Source organism: Anas platyrhynchos, chromosome 3, assembly GCF_047663525.1.
Source record: "Anas platyrhynchos isolate ZD024472 breed Pekin duck chromosome 3, IASCAAS_PekinDuck_T2T, whole genome shotgun sequence".
Classification (NCBI taxonomy): domain Eukaryota; kingdom Metazoa; phylum Chordata; class Aves; order Anseriformes; family Anatidae; genus Anas; species Anas platyrhynchos.
Genome location: NC_092589.1, coordinates 54,568,840 through 54,590,171, shown reverse-complemented (window position 1 = coordinate 54,590,171; position 21,332 = coordinate 54,568,840). Strand labels below are relative to the sequence as shown.

General features: G+C 35.7%; 1 protein-coding gene across 2 annotated transcripts in view; it reads left to right on the top strand.

The window, feature by feature from the left end:
• SYNE1 (spectrin repeat containing nuclear envelope protein 1) overlaps positions 1-21,332 on the top strand; it is a 308,749-nt gene that overhangs the window by 48,874 nt on the left and 238,543 nt on the right. The window contains exons 1-6 of one of the 2 annotated variants that reach the window (XM_038177600.2): positions 3,857-4,108; positions 6,531-6,592; positions 15,813-15,908; positions 17,716-17,799; positions 20,402-20,422; positions 20,759-20,851. In XM_038177600.2, coding sequence (XP_038033528.2) covers positions 4,030-4,108; positions 6,531-6,592; positions 15,813-15,908; positions 17,716-17,799; positions 20,402-20,422; positions 20,759-20,851 — 435 coding nt within the window. In that variant the 5' untranslated portion in view covers positions 3,857-4,029. Of the gene's footprint in view, positions 1-3,856; positions 4,109-6,530; positions 6,593-15,812; positions 15,909-17,715; positions 17,800-20,401; positions 20,423-20,758; positions 20,852-21,332 lie in introns of those variants that run through there. The other variant, XM_038177603.2, reaches the window with a different exon arrangement.

The window sequence follows — 21,332 nt, the reverse complement described above, 5'->3', positions numbered from 1 at the left end:
GAGGAGCAGAGTCTGGCTGGAGGCCTGTAACTAGCAGTGTTCCCCAGGGCTCGGTGCTGGGTCCGGTCTTGTTCAACATCTTCATTAACAACCTTGATGAGGGAATAGTGTCTGCCCTCAGGAAGTACGCCAACAACACAAAGCTGGGAGGAGTGGCTGACACGCCAGAAGGCTGTGCTGCCATTCAGCAAGACCTGGACCAGCTGGAGAGATGGGCAGGAAGAAACCAAATGAGATTTAAAAGCAAGTGTGGAGTCCTGCACCTGGGAAGGAACAACCCAAAGTATCAGTATAGGCTGGGGGACAACCTGTCCTCTCCTCTGGAGAGGAGCTCTGACAAGAAGGACCTGGGGGTCCTGGTGGACGACACATTGACCATGAGCCAGCACTGTGCCCTTGTGGCCAAGAGGGCTAATGGGATGTGCATTAAAAGGAGTGTGACCAGCAGGTCAAGGGAGGTGATCCTCACCCTCTACTCTGCCCTGGTCAGGCCTCGCCCGGAGTACTGTGTCCAGTTCTGGGTTCCCTGGTACAAGAAAGACAGGGATCTCCTGGAAAGAGTCCAGCGGAGGGCCACAAAGATGATACGGGGCTTGGAGCATCTTCCCTATGAAGAAAGGCTGAGAGACCTGGGTCTGTTCAGCCTGGAGAAGACAAGACTGAGAGGGAATCTCCTCAGTGTATATAATTGTCTGAGGGGTGGGGGACAGAAGGATGTAGCCAACCTCTTCTCAGTGGTTTGTGGGGATAGGACAAGGGGCAATGGCTGAAAGTTAGAGCACAGGAAGTTCCGCACTGACATGCGAAAGAACTTCTTCACAGTGAGGGTGACAGAGCATTGGAACAGGCTACCTAGGGAGGTTGTGGAGTCTCCTTCTCTGGAGATACTCAAGGCCTGTCTGGACACCTACCTGAGCAGCCTGCTCTGAGGAACCTGCTTTGGCAGGGGTGTTGCTGATCTTTTGAGGTCCTTTCCAACCCCTACAGTTCTGTGATTCTGTGATCTACATGAAAATTAAGAGAATAGTTATTGAAGATGATGAAAGTAACAGTAGTGCATCAATGCAGGCAAAAATGCAATAAACATAAAATGCATATACATTAATTGGAACATTTGTATTCCTACAAATGTTATAAAGTCTGTGGTTTCTGAACCACCATACTAAAGCTGCCTCCAGATTGAGCAACAGTAAGAACTCCATAGAGCAGATCCCCATCATTTTCATTAGTGGGGCTTTGGGTAGGATGGCTTGATGCCTACTAGCACATGTGCATGGATTTCCTTTCTGCAGAAACTGATGGGGAGCAAGCTGGTGCTGAATGATGGGGCATTATATGGCTGGTGTGTGTACCTACAGCTCAAAGCTTGGAGATTTAGATAACAGACCTGTTAGTAGTACTACATGTATTTCACTGACTCTGATAAAACACATTTAAGAGGGGCATATGTACAAAACTCTGACAAGCCAGTCTTTCTCCTCAAAATAAAAATAAAATCCATGGAGTGTTTTAAATTATATTCTTATTATTCGTATTACTACTGCTCAGCTTCAAAGTCAGCTGCATTGCAGTGGCTGCAGAAATCAATTTTATTTTTCTCTCTCTTACTTTGTTCCCACTGCACATAGGTCTCTTATCCTTTTCTTTCTAAAATGTATAAAGTAACAGTTAAACTTAGCAAGTGGCAAACAATATATTAGCTTTAGAGCTATCATCAAAGTTTTTTTGTTGTTGTTGTTTTGTTTTAAAAAGCAAAATCATCCTTCCATAAAAAACATTCACCATATGATACTTTCAGGAAGATCCAATTATTTTCCTTTATTTCCTCTGTGTGCTAATTCTGAATAGAGGTGCTAATTAAGCTCACGTGGCTTAAAATATTGATTATTTTTATAACTAAAGTCTCCATATTATTGCTTTGACTCTGCAAGCTTTTCTACAGCTGCTTTAAGTTAAGAATGTCCTTAATGAAGATGGAAATTGCCATATAACATTTCTTATTGAAAGCTTTAGGGAATTTATGCCAAACTGCTGACCAAACAAACCTTCCCAGCAGGGTGCTTGCTGTTTGTCGTTTTCTGTGCTGTGCATGTTCTCAAATGACATCTTGAAGCATTGCAGGTGGTTTGGCACTTCTCTGCACTTCCAAGTTGTCTTAGCAATATTCCTAAAGACCACAAAGACTTAGGAAAAAACATCAATAACAACAACAAAAAAAGGAAGCTGTTTGGTATCTTTAGGACTTTACTAGCATAAGGAAAGAAAGCAAAAAAGAATAATTTGCGCTAAAAATGAGGAGCTGTGAGCAACTTGATTTTTATTGAAGTAGAAAACAAAGCAAATGCTAGGTCACCAAGAATCAGTCAGGATGCTTTCGTTAGCCATGTGTGAACTCACCTTTGTCACGTCTCTCACTCTGTGCATGAGACTCCTCCTTGTGTGACCATGCAGCAGAACACTCTGTGTGCAAGCCTATGCTACGGTTGCCTTCCCACCATTCAATCCTCATGTACCTGAGGCCAGAGAGGCATGATGTGATATCTGCTGCTACACACCATGCACGTGTAGTTCTACAGCTGAGACGGGCTGGGTAGCTTAGGAAAGCTGTCTCTAGAAGAGCTCTGCTGGAGAGCATGCCATTACTTTGTCTCTTCATGTATATATATGATACATGTGATAATACTCATCATAATGTGCATGCAAATTGAATGTTTCATCAATATATTCATAACTGTCATATTAATAAGATACATATTTTTCTTTCAAAATAATTTATTAATTACTAATATATTATTTTATTATTTTGTTACAGTAAATATGTATTTTTTTCTTTTTTACTAGTCAACTTAAATAGTATTTTGTTGGGCATGTTTTAGTGGAGTAAATATTTGTAAAATGTGAAGATATTTTCAGCCAATTAAAGGAAGATAATTGATTAAATAAACTTTCTTGTAACATTTCTTTTGAATGCAGCATGATCTTGTCAGTCATCATGTTCTACACAGACAGAAATTTGAATTCAACCTCTGTAATGATGTAATCGCTATAATGGCATACTAAAAGCAGGCCTTTTGTTCTCATTTCAGTATTATGTACTGCTGTGTTGGCCCCTGTCAGTGAACAACATATGAATCTCCACATGCACTGTTTCATAACTGCCTTCATTTTACCAGAGCAAAACAAAGTCTGTTCAGATGCTCTGGTGCTCTGATGCTCTCACTTAATGAAATGGAAAGTACATTGTATTTTCAGAAATTGCAGTATGTTTCAGGCTGATTCAGATGCACTCCAAAAATTCTGTGCATCCTTACATATGTTTCATCCTTCTTATACAACAGTTCAAATATATTATTAAAAGCAAAGTGCCCTGTATGTCTGTTCAGATTCATTGCTTTCTGTTTCTTCCAGTTCAGTGTTTCAGTGGCAAAGCTGAAGGGTATTCATGTCTGAACAGAGTATGCAAAGAGGAACCCAAGTGGTTGCTTTTAAAAGCTGCTTTCCTTTATGTGTATGAAACCTAGAGAAGGGCTATGTTATTCAGCCATTTTTATGCTTACTGAGCAGTGTGTTATTACAAAAGCATCAGTGAGAAAATTGCATTGCTTTTTGCAGCCACACATCTTGCTGTTTTTGGATATCAGCAGTGTAGTTGGGTTGTCCCAGTGCCTGGATGAATTATTCAGGCTCTTGACATCAGAAGTTTCTGTGCGTGGATTGGCTGGTGCTGGGTTAATAAAATCTTTCCTCAGGAAAACAGTGGAGAAGGATGATGGCAGTGAGACCAGCAGAGCTGCTGCTTCCAACACAGCTGGCTTTCTCTGGCTTTTGCATCTCTGCAAAAAAGCATAAAGATGATTTTAAGGTCTGCCTTCATAGGAATTCGATAAGAGCAGGTGGAGGGATTTGTGTAAGAGGCCTGCATTGCCAGTGAAGGAAAAAAAAAATTGTACTTGAAGAATTACTTCCGTCTGTATTCTAAAGAAACGCTGCACACTACACCAGACAGGAGCAGCAGCAGCAGCAGTGCTTATGGCTCATTACAAAGGTGCTGGCGGCAGAAATGCTACATCGTTAAACCTGCTTCCTGGGTCCTTTCAGTACCGTCAGGGTAAGTGGTGTAATCAGGGTGCTGGCAGTCTTTGCAAGTGCATAACAAACAGTATGACACATGTGTCTTATGGTTATGGGTAAGCACTACTTCTGTAGAGAAGTAGTTAAATGAAAATAACGTATTTTCTTCCAAGAAAATTTGTGAAATATATATATATATATTTATTGCTAAATTTGTAAAATTGAGCTGCTACTTGTGTTATTATCAGACATAGGTTACTTTAATTGGTACAACCCATGCCTTTTAAACCTATACAAATTAAATGCTAAAAAAAAAAAAAAGAAGACAAGGTTATTAATATTTGCACTGGAGCTCATTAAGAATATGTTGTTCACATATATTCTCTTGAAGCAGATCCTTTTGCAATGACATTTCTGCTGTTCATTGATATGACCGAGACTGAGTGTTTACTGCTGCTAACCATTTGGATGCTGGGAGTTAGTTCTCTGATTTCCAGTTGCTGCCGGAATACAGCTTCTTCAGCCAGCAGGATGTATTGTAACTAGAAATTAGGGAACTGGAGGTGAAAATCATTCTCTCATTCCTGTAATGAGAAGTTCAATTTGTGAAGGTGCAGTTCTTTTCTTTTGGTATGCCTTATCTGGATTTCTGGGGAATTTTAAGTTGCAGAGGTGTGAAGGAAGTCAGGACTGAACTAATCCTGTGCAGAGGCTCTCTCTCAGTCTCCATACCTACCAGAGTGCCATCCAAATGTACAAATAATTCCAGTAAAATGAATTGGGCTAACATCATTGCTTGTCAGAGCAGAGCTGATATTTACTGTATCTCACAAGGGAAACGTCTTGTTCATGGTTAAAACCATCCAGTGAGAAATCTGTTTTCCAGAACGTAGAAGCTCAGTAGTTTTTAACAGGTTTTATCATTTCAGGTATCTTTATATGTTTGTGGTTTGTTTGTTGATATTGTTTTGTTTTGTTCTTAAGTCATCAACATTTCTGTTTATTGAATAGGAGTTCAGATTTAATTATTTTCACATTAGTTGCCTATAAGTAGATGCTGAAAATTTGATGAATGTTTCCAAAATAGTGTACAAGAGCCTATCCAATGAAATCAAAGGAAAACAAAGAATGCGAAAATATCTTCTTAGACATGAAGTATGGTAATCTAGTAATAGATGCTAGAGATATGTCTTTTTCCCCCTGGTATTTCTTATCTGTGAGATAATGCTTCTTTGTAAAGAAAATATAGAATTAGTCATAATACACAAATATATTGCTAGAGCTTCTACATGATCAGGGAGCAATTGTCCCACTTAAGGTAACATTTTGGCTGATGGATTTTGTGCAGAGATTTGTATCTTTTTGTACCCTCACTGTGGAGCAGCATTACATTAGTGTAAATGAAGGAGCTTAATACGTATATTAGTTTCCATCTGTACGCTTTGAGACATGCATGTATTCTTATACAGAGTAAATATTTAACTGGACTTTTATTTATTTGAATTTTCTGTAGGGGTATGAAGGTGTTCATTTAGAATTAATGATGATAGTGACACAAATTCTTTTTTCAGAGAAGCAGCATTTCCTTCTATCTCCAAAAGGAAAAAATCCCAATAGAAATATGTAAATTCTATTTGTGTAAAAATTATTCCATGTGTCAAAACTGGTTTACCACAAAGAAGGTGCAGGGTTTCATGGACTGGTTACAGTGCTGTGATGCTTTTTTCTCCTGGCTGTGGAGCCATGGCCCTGGCTGCTGAAGTTAGAAGAGCTCATTTGGGAGCTATTTTTGCCTATGCAGCTGGCAACAGTCGGCTATCTGAGAATCAGTGGAACTCACTATAAATCAGACAAGTTCTGCAAAACAGGACTGAGGGAGGTAGTATACATGTATGAACTATCTGAACTAACTGATGGCTTCTCCCTGGCATGATCTCCCAGAGGACAAATAAGGCTGAAAGTCCAGTTTCACGTATTTAATTCAACATCATGAATATTTTCAAGTATACATTCTAATAATATTTTTTCTAAATCTTCTAAATTTGATCTTCCAAATTAAAGCAACTTGACTATCAAACATGGATTCTAATTGGGAGGTACAGTAGAAGTTCTACGTGCTCAGAATTTTTTCTTGGGTAAATATAATGTCAACTTTGCAGTCGAATTTATCTTGGCATTCAGACTTGAAATGGTGTCTTACTTTTCAATCACTCATTAAGACTTGAACTTTGCTGTGAAACTTCAAACAGTCAAATGTCAGACTATTATTTTAAGACCTGAAGGTTTTAGTTATGGGTAGTTACAGACAAAATTATCTGAATTGTCTCAAGAAAATAAGAAAATAGTGGCATTTCTGGCAAATGCATGATGCATATAATAGAATATTATTCTTCCATTATATAAATCCCAAAATATTCAGCAATATCTAAACTTTTTTTTTTCTTTTTTTCTTTCCTCAGATGAGCAAGAGTCAGTGCAGAAAAGGACTTTTACAAAATGGATCAATTCTCATCTGGCTAAGGTAATGTATGGCTTAGAAAAAAACATATAATATTTTTTAATCAAACCTTTTTATTTCTACATATACAGGCTCTGGAGTATACAATATGTCAGATTTGGCTGAGCAGAATAGCATAAACTTGAAAAGTGATCCACATTACCTGTACACAATCTGATTCAGTATGGTAGTGATTGAGCCAGCTACATCTATAGGCTCAGCTCCTTTTGCCAAAACTAAGGTCTGAAAGGTAGCACATTAGCAGCTATTCCAGCCAGAGGAAAGATTTGAAATTGTTTTTTTTTTTTTTTTTTTTTTTGGTTTTGTTTTGTTTTGTTTTGATGAAGTAGAAATATTAACATTATTATATACAGTGTACTTCAATAAAACTGAGTCAGTTTTGTAGTTTGATAGGGGCATCCTGGACTGGCTGCATATATAAACAGTGTTTTTTGAATCCAGTGCCAAAATCATTATCTGATACATCTTAGGATATATCATGAAGTCATTTTTGCTTCCTCTTGCCACAACCTAAAACTCAATTTCTGGTGTTAGCACAAGAACAAAGGGAGTGATTTGCACACAATTTTAAAATATTGTCACAACTGATATCAGTTTTATCTGACAACTTGAACAGTGAGATTTAATTTGGCACTTGCCATAGTTTTCTCACAGCACAGCTCTACCTGTAGTTATCCATCAGTCCAGTTGATTAAAATATCTAAAAGTGTTCTGAAATTATGAACACGAATGAGTTTGAAAGTTGAGCATGGAACAGATAAAATTGTGTTGTTTTACCTTATGTATACGGAATTGGCAGATAATGCCCCAAAATAATAATAAAAATAGTATGGTTAAGATTGACTGTTAGATATATGTATATGTTGTTAATTATACATACGTGCATGTGTAACGATAATTACTAGTAGTAACTATCTAATCCTTGGGAGGAGACAAAGTAATGGCAGCTCAGATAAGGTATTTTGTTCTGGATTGACAGTTGTAAAATCAACCTTTACTATACCAAACTGACTGGGCAATGAGACCTCAGATAGACCTTTTGACTTTTCTTTATCTGTATGTGTATTTCTTTAAAGTCTGTGATATTGTAAAGGTGGATCAAATACTCACATTCAAACAAAGCAATAAACCAGCCACAACCCTTGCATTTAACAACCTGAGCTATTGTGTAGTATTTAGTCTTAGTGTTAATTCACCCTTTAACAGGAAAGTTGTTTCTGTCATATTTTCATTGATAACTGTCAGCAAGTTTGCCTCACTGCCTAAGCCAGATTTATAAATGATCTATTTTGTTTTGCTTCTCATTTATGCTATGATACTACTACAGGAGAAACACTGTTTTTATATTACAGAGGTTAGAGTCAAAAGAGGAACAGTGACCCATGCCTTTCAAATGTTTATATTTTTGAAGTTTAAACTTTTAAGTCTTTGTTGGTCATGTTTTTGGAAAGTGTGGAAATGTGTTTCCTGCATTCTTTACAGCTGTAGAAAGTACAAATGGGTCTGTGAAACACACAAGCTTCCCTCAAATTCACGTTCCATATTGTAACCTAGAAATTCAATATTTAGGTTATTGATAAAAGATAATTGTAATTCTTATTATTTAAAATGAAAGTGAAAGCTGTAACATCTCCATTGTCTGGAGGCCCTTGAAATGTGTTAGGAAAATATCTTGGAAGTAGACCCACTAATAGACAGAATTCTCTGCGCTCATGTTTGAACACAGTAAAACGTGGAGCACCACAAAAATCATTACCTAATGAGGACTAACATGAAATGCTGGCCTTGCACTGATTGCTGAAAAACAACAGTGCATGATGAACTGTCAAGAGACAGAAAAATTCTTCCTGGTCTGAAAGAAAGGAGATGTCACCCTTGCAGATCACCCCAATTTATGTCCATATGACTCTCAAATATACCAGTTAGAAAACACATACCAGCCTTTTAATTGCCCCATCAACAATGTTTTTTATCAGATGTAAAGGCTAAGAAAACTTGAGATCACAAGGAAATTGTGCTTTCAACAGCTTTGTTCCAAAGCTTTCACTATTTGCCATGTTTCTTTTACCTGTGAGAATAACAGTTGCCTGAAATAAATAATGTTGCAGGCGTTGGTGGAGAATAGGGCTTACTTACTAAAGACAGTAAGTTTTGGCTACTGTAGGTCTACTACTTTACCCAAAGTGTTTGTACTGTACACACTTTTAGGACTTAGTAACTTTTAGTAACTTGCCATCTATATGAATTAGCAGCTTGTTTATTGAAACTAACGGATTAAAAGTTAATTGTTTTTAGATACTGATAGATAGTTTTGACTGATAATATTATGAATAAAATATTATTTGTATGGTTGCTAGTGTATTAAAATTCTGAGGCTAAAACCAAGATGTCTAATGGTATTTGATTATTTAGTAACTCAGTTTATTCTAAATCATCTTGTTTTCACTTCTTGTGCACGCTAATTCTGAAATACAGTCACTCCTGGTATTGTTGATCCAAAGCCTGATTGATTTTTTATTTGTTTATTTATATACTTTAGTCTTCAGACAGGTAGTATAATACAGCTTCATTCTGGGGCAGCTTTTAGCACTATAGACTATGTGTGGGGGACTATAAGGGACACGTATAGAATACATGTGATACATATGTGACACATACAGACTATATGTGTCCCTTAGCGAGTTCTAGCTGTTTGAACTTGTTCCATAATTCTGACTCAGAAAACAGAAATTGTCTCTGCTCCCCAGTTCCAGAAGTTAAGGCCAAAGCTGCCAGATAAACATGGTCTCTCTGTCCTCTGGCTGTCATTTTTAATATTTTTGCATCTCTGCAAGTGTAATGACAATGGAGATACACATATGTCACAGGACTACAACACTCATGTTTTCTAGCTGCATATTACTACCTCATACAATTCATTTAAGCTTCCCAAAATAGACCTCCCTCCTCCTCTCAGTCTCGACCTTCAAATCCATAGAAATAATTTGTTTGCTTCTCAGCATATTTTGAGGAATCTTTCCAAAGGAAAAGTTTTAAATAGAGGGCAATATTACACCAAACATGTAATACAAACAAACAACAACAACAACAAAATACTCAATTGCATCCATTCTGAACAGCAATCACTCTAATTTCCTTTCAGTGCTTATCCTGATATTTTTTGTTTGGATAGCAGATTAGTAAAGAAGAAAAAGCAAAACACGCTTCTTTGAAAAACAGCAGAGGTATATGGCTTTTATTACCTTTGTCATTTTCAGTGAAATTGTTGGAAAACAGCAGTTTCAAAACTTTTGAACACAGACAGTAAATTGGTTTAACCCAATCAAATAACATCTTGTATAGGCATAACTTCAGTATTTGTGCTCATAAAAGTATTGTTGTAAACTCACTGAAAAGAGCAAACAACAAATATATATTGAAAAAAAAAAAAAAGTATTTGTTTTCTATTTCTATTAAAAAGGTGCACATATCAAGAAACAAAAGAAAGTAATGAATATCAAATCAAAATAAAATGAAGAATGGATAAATATGTCTACATTATGCAAATACAATGCTCTCATAATACTGAATTAAATCTGGATATTAAACCTTACATTAAGGCTTTAGAAACTGCGAAAGCTCTATAGAATTGTTTTATAGAACAAAGAAAGGAAGAAAAAGAAATGGATATAGGAAGTTTTATAACTCTCCCACGCAAGGCTGTCAGCTGTGCTAATTTGTGCTTCGAATGTAACTTGGTCTTCATACAAGAGCCACATCATTTTTATGAGTAAACTAAGTAGTTCTCTTTCTTTTTCAAATGGGAAAACAAAGGCTGCTAATTGTCTTAGTGACTGACACAAGAAAAACTTTAAGCTAAGTCCATCTTGTCTTCATGATGAGGAAAATCTGACTGGAAGTTTTTTGCTTCAACAGTCACTGCATGTATTCACTAGTATTGCATGTAACTCTAATATTAAACCAATAAGGAATGCTAAATTAATTTGTGTGAAAAAATTAGTCATGTAAAACCTAGGGCCTGATCCCACAGATTTTAGTCATAAAAATAGTCATTAATGGCAAGAAACATGAAAAACAATGTGCTTAAGTATTTATGAATTAAACTGGGGCAGAGGGGTGGGGTGGGCCAGCTATTACAGAGTGACTGAAATTTCACATTCTCCTTCCTGTACTCACATGTATTTCCCTGTCTAGACAAATTCAGTAGTTAAACAGATTTTTTCCTGAAATGAAATGAATGAAATGGTGTTGGAACAAAACAGTGAAGCTTAGCAAGGGAGACTCTTTATCAGGGAGTGTACTGACAGGGCAAAGGATTATTGATTTTAAACCAAGAAAGGATAGATTTAGATTAGACAAAAGGAAGAAATTCTTCACAATGCGAGTGGTGAGACACTAGAACAGGTTGCCCAAAGAAGCTGTGGATGCCCCATCCCTGGAGGTGTTCAAGGACATGTTGGATGGGGTTTTGAGGAACCTGATCTAGTGGGAGGTGTCTCTGCTCATGGAAGGGGGCTTGGAAGTAGATGATCTTTGAGGTCCCTTCCTACTCAAACCATTCCATCATTCCTTTGATATATCATTATATTATATATATATATATATATATCATATATGTTATATATATATATATATATATATATATATATATATATATATAAATGTATGTGATATATATATTATATCATATATATCATTATCTGAATATTTGTTGGTTCCATATTTGAGGTTTGGATTTTTCAAAACTTAGTTTATTGTGTCAGAGGAGGAATGTCTAGACGTTGTAGGATTATCATATATCTCTTTTTGTGAGGCTTGTCAGTCAAATGCTTTTTGTATGTACTGATGTTCTTTAAATTATTCATAATATTTCCTGAACACTGCAGCAAAGGAGATCAGCTTGGAAGAGCAAATAGTCTAAGGAAACCTCTTCCTCATGGATTGCCATTAGTGATCAATTCTAAATACAGATATTTAAATAAAAATTTAGTGCTGGGAAAGATGGTTCATTAACCTTTAAAAATAATTCCATGTTAATTCTTATTCCTTCTACAGAGCACATGAAATTATTTGTACTGAGTATGCTTCTCTCCTTGTGATATGACTGTTCTTAAATGTCAATATCACTATAAACTCCTGTGATTGCATATATTGCAATAAATGTGTTGAAAGAGTACATGTGATAAAGTATATAGAATATCATCAGTATTGTTTTGCTGTTTTGCTTTCCTGGAGAAGCTTATGGAAAGCCAATATCAAGTACTAAGGCATATGAAATATTAGTGGAGACCTGACAAGTTGTAGATTTAATGTATGCTTGCTCATCAAAGTATATTCTGAGTATCCCCAAATAATTTTGTCAAAGAAGCTTAAAAATGACAACTTCCCCTTAATATTACAGAATTTTACAAGTTACTTTGTGTGCTTTTTTAATGTTCATTTTTTCCTGGTTTAAAAGTGGTTTCATTAAACTATTTTGTACAGACTTTCCATCATTCAAAATATATGTTGAACTTTTCCAACATTCAATACATAGTTTAATAGGATCATTAAAGCTGATCACATTGCTGAAGCTATACATTTACAAGAACAAAGACAAAATCTGGGCTATGTTTTATATTTTCAAGATTACAAAATCTCAGGTTAGTTTTCACTCCCTGCTTTTACTGATTTGCAGTTAGCATTTTGGCAATGCACTGTGGCTACTAGGTGAATAGTTGCTAAGGCCTATCGAGTCTCTGGAATAAATAAATAAATAAATTATTATTATTATTAATAATAATAATATTATTAATAATAATAATAATAATAAAACAGATTTTATCTGAATAGAGTTCTAAAACAAAGAAACAAAGCTTTCTTCTCTGGAGGATAAGTAAGCAATATACATCTTTAATTTCTCATTTTATTTCGTTAGCCATTATACATACAGCCAAGGACTAAGTCTTTATTCATTTCAACAGAAGTGTTAATTTCAGTAGAGGATCTGTCTCTGTAAAATATTATGTAGCTTGAGCAACACTGTTCAATGGTTGATGTAAACAGATAAATGTTTATGAACTCAATATCAGCTACTGTATATCTTACTTGTTTGTATTGGCATGGGGAAAAAGATTGGCTTACATGGAATACTTATGTTAAACAGGAATCTATTCTTCTATCTATGCCATTAAAAAGATGACTCATTCCATATTTTTGAGAGAAACTGGAGTCATAATAATAGGGTGGCTCATGCACAAATTATTAAAAAAAAAAAAAGTTTATGAAATACAGTAGGGGTCTTATCTTCTTGTAACAAGGTGTTCTTCAGGATAGTGAAATATATTTTAAATTGTATTTTGCAAAAGCTTGTTTGTCAATATATATAAGTAATTTTCCATATAAAAGGAATCTCATATAGAAGACCAGGTGACATGGCTGTTGTACCTGCCTTTCATTCATTGTTTTATTAGTATTATATTACATGGTGTGTGTTGCTAAACACTGGCAGTGATGGCAACTATAAAAACCTTGTAGCCACAAAAAGTAGATTTCAGTCTACTGATTTTGGGCTAATTTTTATGATTTTCATGCTTCAGAGAAGTCAGCATTAGAGACTGATGTAAATCATTTGACTGTTTCTTTTTTTCTTCTCATTTTTAATGCTTTCTCATACTTGTTTTCCCCAGACTAATATTTGATTCACATCAAAAGTAGAATACTTTAGGTGCTAGTTTGCTTCAGTGATGCCTCCAGTGGTACTTTCACTGCTTTACCTTAGAACTACATGTATGCCTAAGTTACTAATTCAGTTTTTCTAACTACTGTCAGTGAGGAGTGACCAGTGAAGGGTGGTTCAGAGCAAGAGTTTGACACAGAAGATCAGAGGATGTGTTTACAGTGTGAAGCTATGCACTATGGGAACCAGAAGCACCTCCCTTGTTTTGCATATGAATGCCATATGACTTCTGACTTCATGTTTTGATAAGGCAAATTCTGGAGCATACCCTGAATTTTGAGAGTAAGGATACCAAAGCATTCAGTATGGAAGGGAGCTGTGGTGCTCTCAGAAGACCATCTGACACATATGTTATGGGCAGCAGGTGTATGGGGCACCGTATATCTCACCCTTCAATCTAAAAGTTTCCTAAATCATCCTCTGTAAGAAGTTCCCCCTCTTTCTTACTGTAGACTGAGCTTCAAGTGACAAACCTCACTACTGGGGCATTTATTTATGTGGTGAATCTTTTCAAGCATTTAGCTCCTGTTGGATTAGATTGGCAGCTGCTTGTCTTTATTGCTGAATTATTTTAGTACATACATGTAGTTCTTCACTGTTACATCATGCAGTAACACTGATAAAGCCATAGCTGCTTCAGACTCCAAACAGGAAATGGTAACACAGAAGGTGAGGAAAATTAATTGTATTTATGTCAACTGCCTGTAATGCAAGACTGTGACGAATTAATCTCCAGTAACCTGGTTGCCCCATTGATTTCTTTGTCGCTATATTAAGGAAGAACATTGTCCATTATATTGTGCATTGCTAAGGAAGCAAAAAGAATAATGATTACATTTACTTTTGTAATGAGTTGTAATACTGCTGTGTTTGATATACATGAGAGAATGAACTCTTTTATTATTGGGCTATCAGAGCATGTAAAATCTCAGATGAGGTTTACTTTCAGCAAAGGAGTTCTTTTTTTCCATTTTATGCCAAAATTATGTCTCAGTGAAATATTAGTTCATTCAAACTGAATGATGAATTTGGGGAGTTTTGATTTTGTGAAGTACAGATTTTTGCTTTCTCCTTATTTGCTATTGCATTTTTTATGTTTTCAAGAGCAGTGTTTTCTTTCTTAGGTTCATCTTTTTAAATGTATGTTTCTATAGAACAGAAATCAGATCAAGTTTTTGTACAAGATTTTTTTTTTTTTTGGAAGTACCCCATACGTATATTATTTAATACAAGTTAATTTCAATAATTTTGTAGTTTAATAATCTTTTCAGTCAATTATCAGATATGACTATTTTCATTATGTGAATTTGCAGATATATGAATTCTGATAACCTCATGGAAACTAGAAGGTATTTCTTTCATTTAGTTCAGCAGGGCAAAGTTTCACTTTAAATGTATTGTTTCTAAGAGATATTTTGTGATCATTAAAGGGGCCATTCAAAGGGACCTGGACAGGCTGGAGAAGCAGGCCCATGCGAACTGCATTAGGTTAAAGTCCAAGTGCAAATTACTGCACTTGGGTTGGGGCAATCCCAGACAAGATTAGAGACTGGGAAAAGAATGAATTGAGAAAAAATCGGAGGAGAAGGAATTGGGGGTTCTGTCGGACAAAATGCTTGTCGTGAGTCAGCAGCGTGCACTTGCAGCCCGGAAAGCCAACTGCATCCTTGGCTGCATCCACAGAGGAATGTCCAGCTGGTCAAGGGATGTGATTGTACCCCTCTGCTCTGCCCTTGTTAGGCCCCATTTGGAGCGCTGCATTCAGGTTTGGGGCCCCCAGCACAAGAAGAATATTGATCTGTTGGAACAGGTCCAGAGGAGGGTCACAAAGTTGCTCAGAGGGCTGGAGCACCTCTCCTTTGAAGAAAGGCTGAGAGAGCTGGGGATGTTCAGCCTGAAAAAAGAGAAGGCTTTGGGGAGATCCCATTTCCAAGGGGTCTTAGAAAAAAGATGGAGAATGACTCTTTACTCAGGTAGATAACGATAAGACAAGGGGGAATTGTCTTTAAGTAAAAGAGGATAGATTTAGTTTAGACATTAGGAGGAAATTCTTCACTGTAGGGGTAGTGAGGCACTGGAACAGATTGTCCAGAGATGTTGTGGATGCTCCATCCCTGGAAGTGTTCAAGGCCACACTGGATGGGACCTTGTCCAACCTGATCTAGTGGGTGACATCCCTACTTATGGAGTTACATGATCTTTGAGGTCCGTTCCAACTCAAGCTGTTCTATAATTCTATAATTAAAGACCAGATGCTAGTCAGAGTCCACAAACTGACCTGTACTGAAGAAAGTAGAATACAATGTTATTGCCTTGTTAAAGACTCTTGAAAGAAACACCATCTGTTTACATATTTTTCAGTATTTTCATTTTTCTATTTGCAAATGTAAAGGCAAATGTTGAGCAATTTTTCTTAAGTAGAAAATGACAGTGTTAACAACACTGAATGGAGATAGGATGTAATGTTCCTGAGCCTTTATAATATCTGGTCTTCTCACTTTTCAGCGCAATCCTCCCATGCTGGTCAATGATCTGTTTGAAGATATCAAAGATGGGGTAATGCTGATTGCCCTTTTGGAGGTTCTTTCAGGACAGAAACTGGTAAGAAATTCCTCCCTTCTGAATGTAGAAAGTAGTTACACTACTTCTCTAGAACATTATCTTTTTTTTTTTCTATAGTTGAATAATAAAAAAAAAGAAGATTGCTACATAGCAAAATAAGTTTATTTACTCAGTTGCCTGTCTGGTTAAAAAGCAAAACCAAGATGATTACAGAGTGACATTCTCGATTTTATGCATTGTCTTTTAGTTTTGTCTTACTACTTCATAAAAATAGCTCTTTTATATTAGTCTTTACAATTCACCTTGGTGTTACTGTTATGACACACAAAAGGTCTAAAACTCAGGCCGATTCTATGTCTTGAAAAAAATACGACAGTCCTTTCTTGACTAATTCAGGGCTTTCAATCTGAGAAAATGTGAGTGTGTCATGTATGATGGGGTCTAATATTCATTTACCCTGACAGAGGCTCAGCTACTGTAAAGAACCTTAACTGATGCCAAATGGCTTTCTCACAGCCAAGTTATATAAGGAGGCTACAAGATTTACATAGCAAACAGGCTGTCTTTTGGGAACCAGGTTAGTGTTGTGTGTGTGATGGGAAGAGAAATGAAACATTTTCAGGCCAAGACTTCTCACATTTTCCAAACCAGCTCACGTGAAGTAGCAGCATCTGACAATAGGGTAACAGTCTTCATCTGCCTTTATCTAGGTTCAGAGGTTACCTATTGCCCCACAGTCAGGTGATTTCCAAGTGACATTCTTTTGCTCTGTTTTCATATGTCACTTCTGTTTCGATTGCAGGTGATGCACAAAATTAGTAGTAACTCAGATTGCAAGTGATTGTAAGATAGAAAGAAAGCAGCTCCTTCAGGTGTATTTTTGCTCTGTTGAATTGTACCGATTTGTTTGTGTTCATGTGAAGTCTCCCTCTTGTGGCAAAACAGAGGTAGTGAAACAGAAAAAGAATTTTAATGAAGTTATCAGTTATATTCACATTCACTGGATCGTATCCTGCCTATATTTACTAGTGAAAACAACAGAAATTACAAAACCAGAATAATGTCTGGTTAATTTAAAATCCATGTATAGTGGAATATTATATTGTGTAGTAACTTCAAAATAGATTTCAGAACATACAGCAAAAACATTTTAAAGTAATTTCTAAACTCATGAATACAAATTTAAATGGCCGTAGTTATATATTTTCATTGCAACATAAGATTGGGGGGGGAGGAGGTTGGCAAAATTCCTGTTTACAAAGGTAGAGACTATGATGTGTTCTTGGATTAATTCAATAAATTGTATTTTATTTTTTAGCCTACCTTTCTTAAATTCAGCAAAATTATTTTTCAGTAAGGATTAGTGATTTTTTTTTTAAGGTGTATTAAGGAGAATTGATAAAAAAAAAAATAAATAAACCTCTGCATAAAATGTCTTTACTGCAGACTGAATTTAAAACTAACAACAACCTTGACTTCTAAGGCAAAATAATTTACTGAATGTTACCTTCTCTCAAATATATGTTAATAAACACAATTATTTTATTTTACATAACAAAAATAATTAGCTGTTTTGATGAGGTCTATAGACTGAAGTCCACAGTTTTAATCCTGGAGTTATTAAGACATCTACAATTATTTGATCATGTAATTTTGGTATTTATGTCCGCTATATCTGTCTGTCCTCTCTGTTGGTTTTATTTAAAAATGCAATTTGACTGTTTCAAGCAATGTTGTTCAGGTAAATCAGGCTATAGCCTGTATATATGTGTTCATAATGATCTTGAACTTAATTTTTTTCAGCAAAGTGGCATACATCTAATGAGTTTACACTGTTCTTTTTAAGCCATGTGAGCAGGGACGTCAGCTGAAGAGAATTCACTGGGTTGCAAACATTGGCACAGCTCTTAAGTTTCTAGAAGGAAGACGGGTAGGTTTGGCAGCACAAAAGTTGCTGTAAAGTAAAAATGTCAAAATCCAACATTGGTATGTAGCAATCTATAGGGTAAAGTTGTGTTTTGTTTCTGTTGTTGTTTGGTTGTTCTTTGTTTGTTTGTTGAATTAGAATCACCTTGGATGATCTCCTTCATTTTCTGTGGTCTTTGTCTCTTTCCTACTTTTCTGTTGCTGTTCTCAGCAAAGTTGAGAATGATCTTCAGTTCAGTAGACACATTCATTTATAATTAAAAGAACAGATTTATGGACTTGACTACATCGTACATGTAAAACTCTACTCCCTGAAAGTATACACATGAGAACAGTGTGACTTTTTGTTCGCTTGGCAAGACCAGGTTAATCCACGGATTGATTCTCATAGTCACTTGATTGATTGATTCTGCAGCCACTTCAGAAATGTAGCAAACATTTTTAGAAATTTAACATATTTAGATACTTAACACAGAGTGTTGTGATTGTTCAACTTGGAGAAGAGAAGGCTCCGGGGAGACCTTATAGCAGCCATCCAGTATTTAAAGGGAGCCTACAGGAAAGCTGGGGAAAGACTCTTTGTCAGGGAGTGAAGTGACAGGATAAGGAGTAACAGTTTTAAACTAAGAGTGGGTAGATTTAAATTAGATATTTGGAAGACATTCTTCATGATGAGGGTGGTGAGGCACTGGCACAGGTTGCCCAGAGAAGCTGTAGATGCCCCATCCTTGGAAGTGCTGGATGGGGCTTTGAGCAACCTGGTCTGGTGGAAGGCATCCCTGCCCTTGGCAGGGGGGTGGAATTGGATGATCTTTGAGGTTGCTTCCAATTCAAACCATTCTATGAAAACCTAAATGCTTAATGTATTCTAGGTATGAATATCAAATACGAAAAATCTACTTTTTTTTTTCTCACTTTCCTCTCTGTATTACACTGACATATCATTTTTATTTTTTTTTTAATCAGAATTACATTTACTTTCTTCTTTTAATGTCTGTATTTCAATTTATTTTTATGTTTTTTTTTTCGTTTGTTTTTGTTTTTGTTTTTTGTTTGTTTGTTTGTTTTTCAATGCATATGTAATACCGAATGATTTTTATTTCTTCATAGTACAATACATCAAGAGCTTTTGGACCTTGGCATTCTTTCAGTTTCTTTAACCCCATGGCACCGTGACTTAATTATTTTTCTGTTATGTGGTAAACTATCTTTGCAGATTCCAGTAGAATTAAGTTTATCGTAAGATAACTTTTTTCTAGTGAAAAATATATATGACTAGAGCAAAGACAAATATGTTCACAAAGCACAATTCTGCTTTGACTCATGGCTCTGCTAGTTAATGTAATAGAGCCTGTTAATGCAAACTGTATCTGAATGCAGCCTCAGTGTGGAGGCTTGAGAGCTTCCTGAACAAGACTGGGGACAATAATAACAATAATAATTGGGGAAAAAAAAAAGAAAAAAAAAAAAAAAAGAGGAAATGTAGCAGGTGACCCAAAATTTATATGATGTGCAGCAAGATAATTAACTCTGCTAAGTATCAAGATATATCACCAGGAATGGGACAGCATGGTTTTGCTTGCTGATCTGAGCATTTTTGTCTGAGCTTTCAGTTATTTCTGTATGCACTGTGTATTAGTATGCCAGATTTCCTTCTAGAGAGAAATGAAAATAAGCAGTGTGTAAGGTATATTAGTGTGTCTGCACGCTGAATCCAGACGACTAAAGAATGCATCTATCCAGTCTGTCATCCTTTTCCTCCCAGAGGAGATGGGGATGCTGTGGGCACAAGAAATGACTCTTCAGCATCTAAGTGCAGTCCTAGTTTTTACTCACGGGTGAATGAAGGAAGATGTATAAACGGCCGTCTGTGGTGCCTTATGGGAGTGCTGGGGGTCTCCTACTACCATAAGTAATGTTTATTACACATATAATCAACTTCCTATTTTCACAGTCCAGACTCCTGTTACACTGCAAAATGCAGTTGGCATTTGACAGATGTTCTCTGATCATCAGAGAACATCAGACGTTCTCTGAAGTTTTTCTATAACCTTGTTCCATGAACAAGTATGCAGTGCATGAACAGTTTAGCTGCCCATATTTATATCAGGATTAATGGCAGACTATCTTAGTTTTGCTGAGGGAATGAAGGTTAGCATATTTCATTATTTTCTGACACTATTTAATATATTCAATTTCCTTGAGCATTACCGATATATTATTTTCTTTATACATACTCTGTCCCTTCCATGACTGGCTTTTCTCTTATGAGGTTATTTTAGGGCGATACCTTATTCAGACTATAGATGGAAATTTGGGAGTTAAGACTCATGGAACCTATTCCTGTTTCTTAACTTTAATTCTTAACATTAACTCTTAAATTCTCTTTATTTAGTTCATTCCACACCTATTAGTAATATATCTTGCATAATTTAAAATCTATTATGCATAGTATTTAATTTGCTTTCCTTATTAATTGTGCTGTAAGATGTAGCCAAAAAAAATGTTATTTTTACATTATAAAATTAAATGAATGCATTTACCTAATAATTAATCACTTAAAACTTATTTTTGTATCATCTTTTTCCATTTATTTTTCATGCAAGTCTGTGTACAGAGGATCTCCGGTTTGTATAATGGTTTTATAATTATAATTACGTGAGAAATCTTATTGTTTTTTTTTCCTTTTTTGTTGTTTTTTTTTTTCTTGTTGTTGTTTTTTAAATGAAATAAAATATTATTTCTACAAGTAATAACATGCAGCAGCCCCTAAAAAATCTGTCTTTATCAATAGCTATTCTTGTTTAAAAAGTGAAATTGTATCATTCAGTTATATTTTTTATTAACAAACTTGTTATTTGGTTACAAAACTGTGTTAAAAGCAAAAAAAACTATTTGAAATCTATTTTGTAATTGTTATCATTCCTTGTGTGTAGTAATAACACATTTTCTTTCCTAAATAGATTAAACTTGTCAATATAAACTCAACTGATATTGCTGATGGTAGACCTTCTATTGTGCTTGGCTTGGTGTGGACCATAATTTTATATTTTCAGGTACAACATTTTTTATACTTCAGTGTAGCTTGCTCAAGTAAGGATCCAGGTCATTATTTCATATGAACTGCTGTGTTTCCAGTACCTCACTACATCTAAGTTTATAATTAGCTATTAGATCCTGAATAAAGCAACAGTTTACTATGGGGGTGTTTCACACTGGTTAAAATAAGATACCTGTATTTGGAATGGACCTCAAATGGCTTTCCTTTATCACTGGAACATATTCTTCCACTCTCTCTGAAGAGTGCAAAAGAATAACAAAAGAAAAGTATAGAATCATGGATTCTTCATACAAGCACCTTTACCAGCCCTGGACATGATTGTGCTGTATGACTAATTCCATTGTACATGATGTCAGACAGTAATTTTGCATACAGAACATATGTAAACTTGCTGATTTCACTGGGAGATGCAAATACTTGTAAGGACAATATTTAGCTTTAAATGATGTAGATGGAGACCAATCTTGCAGTGTCCT